General features: G+C 42.5%; 1 protein-coding gene across 1 annotated transcript in view; it reads left to right on the top strand.

Annotated features, from left to right (window-relative positions):
• The window catches only part of nuf2 (UF2 component of NDC80 kinetochore complex), a 37,254-nt gene that overhangs the window by 10,679 nt on the left and 14,568 nt on the right, over positions 1 to 12,007 (top strand). The window contains exons 5-6 of the mRNA XM_045692005.1: positions 86 to 147; positions 6,359 to 6,456. Coding sequence (XP_045547961.1) covers positions 86 to 147; positions 6,359 to 6,456 — 160 coding nt within the window. The remainder of the gene's footprint in view (positions 1 to 85; positions 148 to 6,358; positions 6,457 to 12,007) is intronic.

The following is a 12,007-nucleotide window of genomic DNA, read 5'->3' as shown; positions in this document are numbered from 1 at the left end:
AATTATTGTCACAGTGTGAATCAACTATACTGTTTTAACAGTGTGGAGTCGGTGTTTTTCATGCTGTGTGTCTCTTCTGTTCCAGGCGTCAGTTCCTGCGGATGTGCTACGTGTATGACTTCTCACTGAACGACCTGCTGGCTCCCAGTGAGTATGAGCTGTCTGAAAGAGGATGACATCTACACTATTTCTGTCTTCCTTAGCTGACTGGTGCCAAGATGTTGCAGTGGAAGGGTTATTTTCACCATATGACCTAGCAGATATTTGTCTCACATTGAGGATGTCACCTGGCTGCTGTCGGAAACTGAACGTCCATCTTAGTCAAGTTCCTGCCCAACTACATTGAATTGCATCAATTAGGGACGTAACGATTCACTAATATGCATCGGTCCCAGGTTCAAATGTTTCAGATATGAGCGTGGAACCCCAAACGATCCAAATGTAGCATGCAAGGTTACGGATCGCCGGTTCACTAAAATGCTTTCTTTCTACCTTCCAGAAAATACCTCTGCGTCCTCTCCTTCAGTGTTGAACTAAGCATGTAATTATATTGACAGTCATTGATCTACAAGTCATTTTGCATGCCGAACAACACCAGGCAATATCAGTAGTCTAGTCAAACTGTGCGCAGCTTCGCCCGCTGACCAATGAGAGGTAGGCCTTTTCCTGATCTGGCACATCTGCAGGTCACCTTCAACATTCAAATGTTGGTGAAATGGCTTGTGCAAGATTAGGCTTTATTAGTTGAGTGGCAACCAAAGTAATTTGCTCAGGTTATTTCTGTATCAAATGCGCTGTTGAAAATGGTGTTTTACCTGATTAAAAGTAGCCTAAGCACAACTCATCTGGCTATAGGTACACTACATTCATCTGGCTATAGGTAAACTACATTCATCTGGCTATAGGTAAACTACATTCATCTGGCTATAGGTAAACTACATTCATCTGGCTATAGGTAAACTACATTCATCTGGCTATAGGTAAACTGCATTCATCTGGCTATAGGTAAACTACATTCATCTGGCTATAGGTAAACTACATTCATCTGGCTATAGGTAAACTACACTCATCTGGCTATAGGTAAACTACACTCATCTGGCTATAGGTAAACTACACTCATCTGGCTATAGGTAAACTACATTCATCTGGCTATAGGTAAACTACATTCATCTGGCTATAGGTAAACTACACTCATCTGGCTATAGGTAAACTACATTCATCTGGCTATAGGTAAACTACATTCATCTGGCTATAGGTAAACTACACTCATCTGGCTATAGGTAAACTACACTCATCTGGCTATAGGTAAACTACACTCATCTGGCTATAGGTAAACTACATTCATCTGGCTATAGGTAAACTACACTCATCTGGCTATAGGTAAACTACATTCATCTGGCTATAGGTAAACTGCATTCATCTGGCTATAGGTAAACTACATTCATCTGGCTATAGGTAAACTACATTCATCTGGCTATAGGTAAACTGCATTCATCTGGCTATAGGTAAACTGCATTCATCTGGCTATAGGTAAACTACATTCATCTGGCTATAGGTAAACTACACTCATCTGGCTATAGGTAAACTACATTCATCTGGCTATAGGTAAACTACATTCATCTGGCTATAGGTAAACTACATTCATCTGGCTATAGGTAAACTACACTCATCTGGCTATAGGTAAACTACACTCATCTGGCTATAGGTAAACTACACTCATCTGGCTATAGGTAAACTACATTCATCTGGCTATAGGTAAACTACACTCATCTGGCTATAGGTAAACTACACTCATCTGGCTATAGGTAAACTACACTCATCTGGCTATAGGTAAACTACACTCATCTGGCTATAGGTAAACTACACTCATCTGGCTATAGGTAAACTACATTCATATATATATATATATATATATATATATAAAATCTGCTGTCTCAGCCCTGCCTGTCACCAAGGGAGTACCCCAAGGCTCCATCCTAGGCCCCACGCTCTTCTCAATTTACATCAACAACAACAGCTCAGGCAGTAGGAAACTCTCTCATCCATTTATATGCAGATGATCGTCTTCTACTCAGCTGACCCCTCCCCGGATTTTGTGCTAAATGCTCTACAACAAATATTTCTTAGTGTCCAACAAGCTTTCTCTACCCTTGACCTTTGTTTTTGGAGGTGTTCAGAACAAGGTTATGTGGTTTGGTAAGAAGAATGCCCCTCTCCCCACAGGTGTGATTACTACCTCTGAGGGTTTAGAGCTGGAGGTAGTCACCTCATACAAGTACTTGGGAGTATGGCTAGACGGTACACTGTCCTTCTCTCAGCACATATCAAAGCTGCAGGCTAAGGCTAAATCTAGACTTGGTTTCCTCTATCGAAATCGCTCCTCTTTCACCCCAGCTGCCAAACTAACCCTGATTCAGATGACCATCCTACCCATGCTAGATTACAGAGACATCATTTATAGATCGGCAGGGAAGGGTGATCTCAAGCGGCTAGATTTTCTTTACCATTCGACCATCAGATTTGCCACCAATGCTCCTTATAGGACACATCACTGCACTCTATAATCCTCTGTAAACTGGTCGCAAGACCCACTGGTTGATGCTTATAAAACCCTCTTAGGCCTCACTCTCCCCTATCTGAGATATCTACTGCAGCCCTCATCCTCCACATACAGCACCCGTTCACTCCCCCCCCTATCTGAGATATCTACTGCAGCCCTCATCCTCCACATACAACACCCGTTCACTCCCCTATCACAGATTATCTGTTAAAGCCCCCTTATCACAACACGTTCACTCCCCTATCTCAGTTCTCTGCAGCTAGCGACTGAAACGAGCTGCAACAAACACTCAAACTGGACAGTTTTATCTCCACCTCTTCATTCAAAGACTCAATCATGGACACTCTTACTGACAGTTGTGGCTGCTTTGTGTGATGTATTGTTGTCTCTACCTTCTTGCCCTTTGTGCTGTTGTCTGTGAACAATAATGTTTGTACCTTTTTTTGTGCTGCTACCATGTTGTTGTTATGTTGTGATGCTACCATGCTGTGTTGTCATGTGTTGCTGCCTTGCTATGTTGTTGTCTTAGGTCTCTATGTTGTGTTGTCTCATTGTGATGTGTGTTTTGTCCTTTATTTATATTGTTTTAGTTTTTTTTAAATCTCATGCCCCCGTCCCCGCAGGAGGCCTTTTGCCTTTTGGTAGGACGTCATTGTAAATAATTGTTTGTTCTTAACTGACTTGCCTAGTTAAATTGAGCTCAGGTGCATCCTGTTTCTATTGATCATCCTTGAGGTGTTTCTGCAACTTGATTTGAGTCCACCTGTGGTAAATTCAATTGATTGGACCTGATTTGGAAAGGCACACACCTGTCTATATAAGGTCCCACAGTTGACAGTGCATGTCAGAGCAAAAACCAAGCCATGAGGTTGAAGGAATTGTCCGTAGAGCTCCGAGACAGGATTGTGTCGAGGCACAGATCTGGGGAAGGGTACCAAAAAATGTCTGCAGAATTGAAGGTCCCCAAGAACACAGTGGCCTCCATTCTTAAATGGAAGGTGTTCGGAACCACCAAGACTCTTCCTACAGTGGCAGTGCATGTCAGAGCAAAAAGCAAGCCATGGGGTCGAAGGAATTGTCCATAGAGCTCCGAGACAGGAACTTCTTAAATGGAAGATGACTCTTCCTGGAACGGGCTGCGCGGCCAAACTGAGCAATCAGGGGAGAAGGGCCTTGGTCAGGGAGGTGAACAAGAACCTGATGGTCACTGACAGAGCTCCAGAGTTCCTCTGTGGAGATGGGAGAACCTTCCAGAAAGACAACCATCTCTGCAGCTCTCCACCAATCAGACCTTTATGGTAGAGTGGCAAGACAAAAGCCACTCCTCAGTAAAAAGCACATGATTGCCCACTTGGAGTTTGCCAAAAGGCACCTAAAGACTCTCAGACCATGAGAAACAAGATTCTCTGGTCTGATAAAACCAAGATTGAACATTTTTGCCTGAATGCCAAGCATCTCGTCTGGAGGAAACCTGCCACCATCCCTACGGTGAAGCATGGTGGTGGCAGCATCATGCTGTGGGGATGTTTTTCAGCGGCAGGGACTGGAGACTAGTCAGGATCGAGGGAAAGATGAACGGAGCAAAGTACAGAGAGATCCTTGATGAAAACCTGCTCCAGAGCGCTCAGGACCTCAGACTGGGGCGAAGGTTCACCTTCCAACAGGACAACGAGCCGAAGCACACGGCCACGACAACACAGGATGGGCTTCGGGACAAGTCTCTGAATGTCCTTGAGTGGCCCAGCCAGAGCCCAGACTTGAACCCAATCTAACATCTCTGGAGAGACCTGAAAATAGCTGTGCAGCAACGCTCCACATCCAACCTGACAGAACTTGAGAGGATCTGCAGAGAAGAATGGGAGAAACTCCCCAAATACAGGTGTGCCAAGCTTGTAGGGTCATACCCAAGAAGACTCAAGGATGTAATCGCTGCCAAAGGTGCTTTCAACAAAGTACTGAGTAAAATGTCTGAATACTGATGTAAATGTGATATTTAAAAAATAAAATAAAATGTATATGTATATCTTTAAACACACATTACTTTTAATCAATACAATATGCACTACCGTTCAAAAGTTTGGGGTTAATTAGAAATGTCCTTGTTTTTGAAAGAAAAGCACATTTCTTTTGTCCATTAAAATAACATCAAATTGATCAGAAATACAGTGTAGACATTGTTAATGTTGTAAATGACTATTGTAGCTGGAAATGGCAGATTGTACGCCTACATAGATATTCCATTAATTATAGAGGCCCATTATCAGCAACCATCACTCCTGTGTTCCAATGGCACGTTGTGTTAGCTAATCCAAGTTTATGATTTTAAAAGGCTAATTGATCATTAGAAAACCCTTTTGCAGTTACGAAATTATGTTAGCACAGCTGAAAACTGTTGTCCTGATTAAAGAAGCAATAAAACTGTCCTTCTTTAGACTAGTTAAGTATCTTGAGCATCAGCATTTGTGGGTTCGATTACAGGCTCAAAATTGCCAGAAACAAAGAACTTTCTTCTGAAATTCATCAGTCTATTCTTGTTCTGAGAAATGAAGGCTAGTCCATGCGAGAAATTGCCAAGAAACTGAAGATCTCGTACAACGCTGTGTACTACTCCCTTCACAGAACACTGCAAACTGTCTCTAACCAGAATAGAAAGAGGAGTGGGAGGCCTCGGTGCACAACTGAACAAGAGGACAAGTACATTAGAGTGTCTAGTCTGAGAAACAGACACCTCACTAGTCTTCACCTGGCAGCTTCGTTAAATAGTACCCGCAAAACACCAGTCTCAACGTCAACAGTGAAGAGGCGACTCCGGGATGCTGGCCTTCTAGGCAGAGTTGTAAAGAAAAAGCCATATCTCAGACTGGCCAATAGAAATTAAAATTAAGATGGGCAAAAGAACACAGACACTCGACAGAGGAACTCTGCCTAGAAGACCAGCATCCCAGAGTCGCCTCTTCACTGTTGACGTTGAGACTGGTGTTTTGCGGGTACTATTTAATGAAGCTGCCAGTTGTGTAGACATGGGTTAAAAATACAATATAAATATAGGACAAAACACATCACAACAAGAGAGACCTAAGACGACAACCTAGCAAGGCAGCAACACATGTCAACACAGCATGGTAGCAGCACAACACATGGTACAAACATTATTGGGCAGTCAACAGCACAGAGGTCAAGAAGGTAGAGACAACAATACATCACACAAAGCAGCCACAACTGTCAGTAAGAGTGTCCATGATTTAGTCTTTGAATGAAGAGATGGAGATAAAACTGTCCAGTTTGAGTGTTTGTTGCAGCTCGTTCCAGTCGCTAGCTGCAGCGAACTGAAAAGAGGAGCGACCCAGGGATGTGTGTGCTTTGGGGACCTTCAACAGAATGTGACTGGCAGAACGGGTGCTGTATGTGGAGGATGAGGGCTGCAGTAGATATCTCAGATAGGGGGGTCGAGGGTGACGGAGCACAAATCAGGGTCACACGCTAGCTCACGACCTCCATCAGCAGCAGATTTTCATTTACAATGGGGAAATTAATGTTTCTGCATTGTATCAATTCATTCCTTTAATCAAACCGAATAGTTTCAAACTAAAACTTATCGTATTAGAGAGCCCATGTATCGAATCGGCTTGAAAGGGAAAGATGCACATGCCTAGCGCCAATCTTGTGTGCCATGTCATCGACTCTGCAGTCAGGCACCAGATTGCTAATTCATATCATGTTGTTAGCTGATATGTTAAATTCCTATCCAGGCCCATCACCCTTAGGTAACCTTCCTGTCTCCCCGTCTGTCCTTCACAGAGGTGAAGAGGACGGTGACCATCCTGAGTGGCATCATGAACTACCTTCACTTCAGGAAGCAGAGGCTGGATATGACTATGGGACACCAGGAGAGATTTGTAAGTCTGACTGAGATACATTATCCACTGTTGCTCAGTTACCACGGAGACACATTATCCCCTACTGCTCAGTTACCACTGAGACACATTATCCCCTACTGCTCAGTTACCACGGAGACGCATTATCCCCTCCTGCTCAGTTACCACGGAGACGCATTATCCCCTCCTGCTCAGTTACCACGGAGACGCATTATCCCCTACTGCTCAGTTACCACGGAGACGCATTATCCCCTACTGCTCAGTTACCACGGAGACGCATTATCCCCTACTGCTCAGTTACCACGGAGACGCATTATCCCCTCCTGCTCAGTTACCCCTGCAGAGCACGTTGTCAGAGACGGGACCTTGTGTGCTGTGAGGGTAGGGCTATATGGTGTAACAACAGAATGTTGGTTGGTAGCTCTTAAAAGCATTGTACCAGACTAGCTGCATTGTGTTCTAAGACTAAACACTATTATGTGTTGCATTGTGTGCTTCATTAGTATGGTACTGTAACAGTAGTCTGTACTAGGTGATTAGTAGGGTACAGTAGGGTAGGGTACAGTAGTGGGTAGGGTACAGTAGTGTGAAGGGTACAGTAGGGTAGGGTACGGGGTACAGTAGTGTGAAGGGTACGGTAGGGTAGGCTACGGTAGGGTATGGTAAAGTAGTGTGAAGGGTAGGGTATGGTATGGTAGGCTACGGTAGGGTACAGTAGGGTATGGTAGGGTAGGGTGTAGTAGAGTAGGCTACGGTAGTGTAGGGTACAGTAGTGTGAAGGGTACGGTAGGGTAGGGTGGAGTAGTGTGAAGGGTACGGTAGGGTAGTGTATGGTAGGGTACGGTAGGGTACAGTAGTGTGAAGGGTACAGTAGGGTAGGGTACGGTAGGGTATGGTAGTGTAGGGTATGGTGGGGTACGGTAGGATAGTGTAGTGTAGGGTAGGGTACAGTATAGAGGTCGACCGATTATGATTTTTCAACACCGATACCGATTTTTTGAGGACCAAAAAACTCCGATGCCGATTAATTGGCCTATTTATTTGTGTGTGTGTGATAATGACAATTACAACAATATTGAATTAACAATGAACACTTTTATTTTAACTTAATACATAAATAAATATTTAAACATGTTCAATTTGGTTTAAATAATGCAAAAACATAGTGTTGGAGAAGAAAGTAAAAGTGCAATATGTGCCATGTAAAACAGCTAACATTTAAGTTCCTTGCTCAGAATATGTGAAAGCTGGTGGTTCAATATTCCCAGTTAAGAAGTTTTAGGTTGTAGTTATAGCAATTATGACGCAACGACTATTTCTCTCTATACCATTTGTATTTAATATACCTTTGACAATTGGATGTTCTTATAGGCACTTTAGTATTGCCAGCCTAATCTCGGGAGTTGATAGGCTTGAAGTCATAAACAGAGCTGTGCTTCAAGCATTGCTAAGAGCTGCTGGCAAACGCAGTAAAGTGCTGTTTGAATGAATGCTTATAAGCCTGCTGCTGCCTACCACCGCTCAGTCAGACTGCTCTATCAAATATCAAATCATAGACTTAATTATAATAAACACACAGAAATACGAGCCGTTGGTCATTAATATGGTCAAATCCAGAAACTATCATTTCGAAAACAAAACATTTATTCTTTCAGTGAAATAAGGAACCGTTCCGTACTTTATCGAACGGGTGGCAACCTAAGTCTAAATATTGCTGTTACATTGTACAACCTTCAACGTTATGTAATAATTCTGTAGAATTCTGCCAAATGAATTACGGTCTTTGTTAGGAATAGATGGCCTTTCAACAGTTCACAGCGAGCCATGCGGCCCAAACTGCTGCCTACACCCTGACTCTGCTAGCACTGAACGCAAGAGAAGGGCGGCCCAAACTGCTGCATACACCCTGACTCTGCTAGCACTGAACGCAAGAGAAGGGCGGCCCAAACTGCTGCATACACCCTGACTCTGCTAGCACTGAACGCAAGAGAAGGGGCGGCCCAAACTGCTGCATACACCCTGACTCTGCTAGCACTGAACGCAAGAGAAGGGCGGCCCAAACTGCTGCATACACCCTGACTCTGCTAGCACTGAACGCAAGAGAAGGGCGGCCCAAACTGCTGCATACACCCTGACTCTGCTAGCACTGAACGCAAGAGAAGGGCGGCCCAAACTGCTGCATACACCCTGACTCTGCTAGCACTGAACGCAAGAGAAGGGCGGCCCAAACTGCTGCATACACCCTGACTCTGCTAGCACTGAACGCAAGAGAAGTGACACCATTTCCCTAGTTAATATTGCCTGTTAACATGCAGTTCTTTTAAAACCTCTTAGAGCGGAGAACCCGCTAGCGGGATCAAATTCGACAACATCCGGTGAAATCGGAGCGCGCCAAATACAAAATCGTAATATTACACATTCATGAAAATACAAGTGTCATACATGATTCTTTAGCTTAGAATCTTGGTAATCGAACTGCGTTGTCAGATTTCAAAAAGGATTTACGGTGAAAGCATAGCATTCGATTGTCTGAGGACAGCGCCCCACAACAATATCCTTTTCAAACCAGCACAGGCGACACAAAATAGCGATTAAAATAAATCACTTACTTTTGAAGATCTTCCTCTGTTTGTAATCCCAGGGGTCCCAGCTACACAATGAATGGTTGTTTTGTTTGATAAAGTCCTTCTTTATATCCCAAAAACGCGGTTTAGTTGGTGCCATTGAATTCAATAGTCCACTCCTTCAACATGCATACAAAGGATTCCAAAAAGTTACCAGCAAAGTTCGTCCAAACGAGTCAAACAATGTTTTTTTTAACCTCTTACATCAAGGCGTTCCGCTAGCGGAACCCCTAGCCAACAGCCAATGGGATCGCATGGCGCAAAATACAAAACCTCAAAAATCCAATAATTTCAATTTTTCAAACATACGACTATTTTACACCATTTGAAAGATAAACCTCTCCTGAATCCAACCACGTTGTCCGATTTCAAAAAGGCTTTACAGCGAAAGCAAAACATTAGATTATGTCAGGAGAATACATAGACCAAAATAACCACACAGCCATTTTCCAAGCAAGCATATATGTCAATAAAACCCAAAACACAGCTAAATGAAGCACTAACCTTTGATGATCTTCATCAGATGACACTCCTAGTACATTATGTTATACAATACATGTATGTTTTGTTCAATCAAGTTCATATTTGTATCCAAAAACAGCTTTTTACATTGGCGCGTGATGTTCAGAAAATGTATTCCCACCCAAAACTTCCGGTGACTTTACAAAAATACTCATCATAAACGTTGACAAAATACATAACAATTATTTTAACCTCTTACATCTAGACGTTCCGCTAGCGGAACACCTGCTCCAATATCCAATGATAGGCGTGGCGCGAATTACAAATTCCTCAAAAATACAAAAACTTCCATTTTTCAAACATATGACTATTTCACAGCATTTTAAAGACAAGACTCTCCTTTATCTAACCACACTGTCCGATTTCAAAAAGGCTTTACAGCGCTAGCAAAACATTAGATTATGTCAGCAGAGTACCCAGCCAGAAATAATCAGACACCCATTTTTCAAGCTAGCATATAATGTCACAAAAACCCAAACCACAGCTAAATGCAGCACTAACCTTTGATGATCTTCATCAGATGACACACCTAGGACATTATGTTATACAATACATGCATGTTTTGTTCAATCAAGTTCATATTTATATCAAAAACCAGCTTTTTACATTAGCATGTGACGTTCAGAACTAGCATACCCCCCGCAAACCTCCGGTGAATTTACTAAATTACTCACGATAAACGTTCACAAAAAACATAACAATTATTTTAAGAATTATAGATACAGAACTCCTTTGTGCAATCGAGGTGTCCGATTTTAAAATAGCTTCTCGGTGAAAGCACATTTTGCAATATTCTGAGTAGATAGCCCAGCCATCACGGCTAGCTATTTAGACACCCACCAAGTTTAGCACTCACCAAACTCCGATTTACTATTAGAAAAGTTTGATTACCTTTGATGTTCTTCGTCAGAATGCACTCCCAGGACTGCTACTTCAATAACAAATGTTGGTTTGGTTCAAAATAATCCATTGTTATATCCAAATAGCGCCGTTTTGTTTGTGCATTCAAGACACTATCCGAAGTGTAAATAAGGGTCACGAGCACGACGCATTTCGTGACAAAAAAAATCTAAATATTCCATTACCGTACTTCGAAGCATGTCAACCGCTATTTAAAATAATTTTTTATGCCATTTTTCTCGTAAAAAAGCGATAATATTCCGACCGGGAAAGCGTGTATACGTACAAAGAGAGAGAAAATAAAAGCATGGGATCCCCTCGTGCACGAGCCTGAGTCTCACAGTACTGTGACCAGCCACTATCCAAACGCGCTACTTTTTTTCAGCCAGAGCCTGCAAAGCCACGATTCAGCTTTTTGCCGCCTTCTGAGAGCCCATGGGAGCCGTAGGAAGTGTCACGTAACAGCAGAGATCCTCTGTAATGGATAGAGATAATCAAGAAGGGCAAGAAATGGTCAGACAGGGTACTTCCTGTATAGAATCTTCTCAGGTTTTGGCCTGCCAAATGAGTTCTGTTATACTCACAGACACCATTCAAACAGTTTTAGAAACTTTGGAGTGTTTTCTATCCAAAGCTAATAATTATATGCATATTCTAGTTTCTGGGCAGGACTAATAATCTGATTAAATCGGGTACGTTTTTTATCCGGCCGTGAAAATACTGCCCCCTAGCCATAACAGGTTAAGAATTATAGATACAGAACTCCTTTATGCAATCGCTGTGTCAGATTTTAAAATAGCTTTTCGGCGAAAGCACATTTTTCAATATTCTGAGTACATAGCTCGCCATCACGGCAACAAACTCAGAATTAGTATAAGAAATATTGTATTACCTTTGCTGATCTTCGTCAGAATGCACTCCCAGGACTGCTACTTCCACAAGAAATGTTGTTTTTGTTCGAAATAATCCATAGTTATGTCCAAATACCTCCGTTTTATTCGTGCGTTCAGGTCACTATCCAAAGGGTAACGCGCGAGCGCATTTCGAGACACAAAAAGTGAAAATGTTCCATTACCGTACTTAGAAGCATGTCAAACGCTGTTTAAAATCAATTTTTATGATATTTCTAATGTAAAATTGCGATAATATTCCAACCGGACAATAGTGTATTCATTCAAGGAGGAAAATAAAAAACAGCGTGCTCGCGGGAACGCGCATATCCAATCGCTTTGTCCTCAGGCAGACCACTCAGTAACTGAACTCCTATACTCTGCCCAGAGACAGGAGAAGGCTCAATCCACTTTCTGAAGGCTTTAGACAGCCAATGGAAGCCTTAGAAAGTGCAACGTAACAGCACAGATACTGTAGTTTCGAAAGGGACTAGAAAGAACTACATTTCTCAGATCCTACACTTCCTGGTTAACTTTTTCTCAGGTTTTTGCCTGCCATATGAGTTCTGTTATACTCACAGACACCATTCAAACAGTTTTAAAAACTTCAGTGTTTTCTATCCAAATCTAGTAATT

The sequence above is a fragment of the Salmo salar genome, chromosome ssa12 (genome assembly GCF_905237065.1).
Source record: "Salmo salar chromosome ssa12, Ssal_v3.1, whole genome shotgun sequence".
In the NCBI taxonomy this organism is placed as follows: Eukaryota; Metazoa; Chordata; class Actinopteri; order Salmoniformes; family Salmonidae; genus Salmo; species Salmo salar.
The sequence above is the reverse complement of the archived record's forward strand: the minus strand, read 5'-3'. Positions and strand labels throughout refer to the sequence as shown.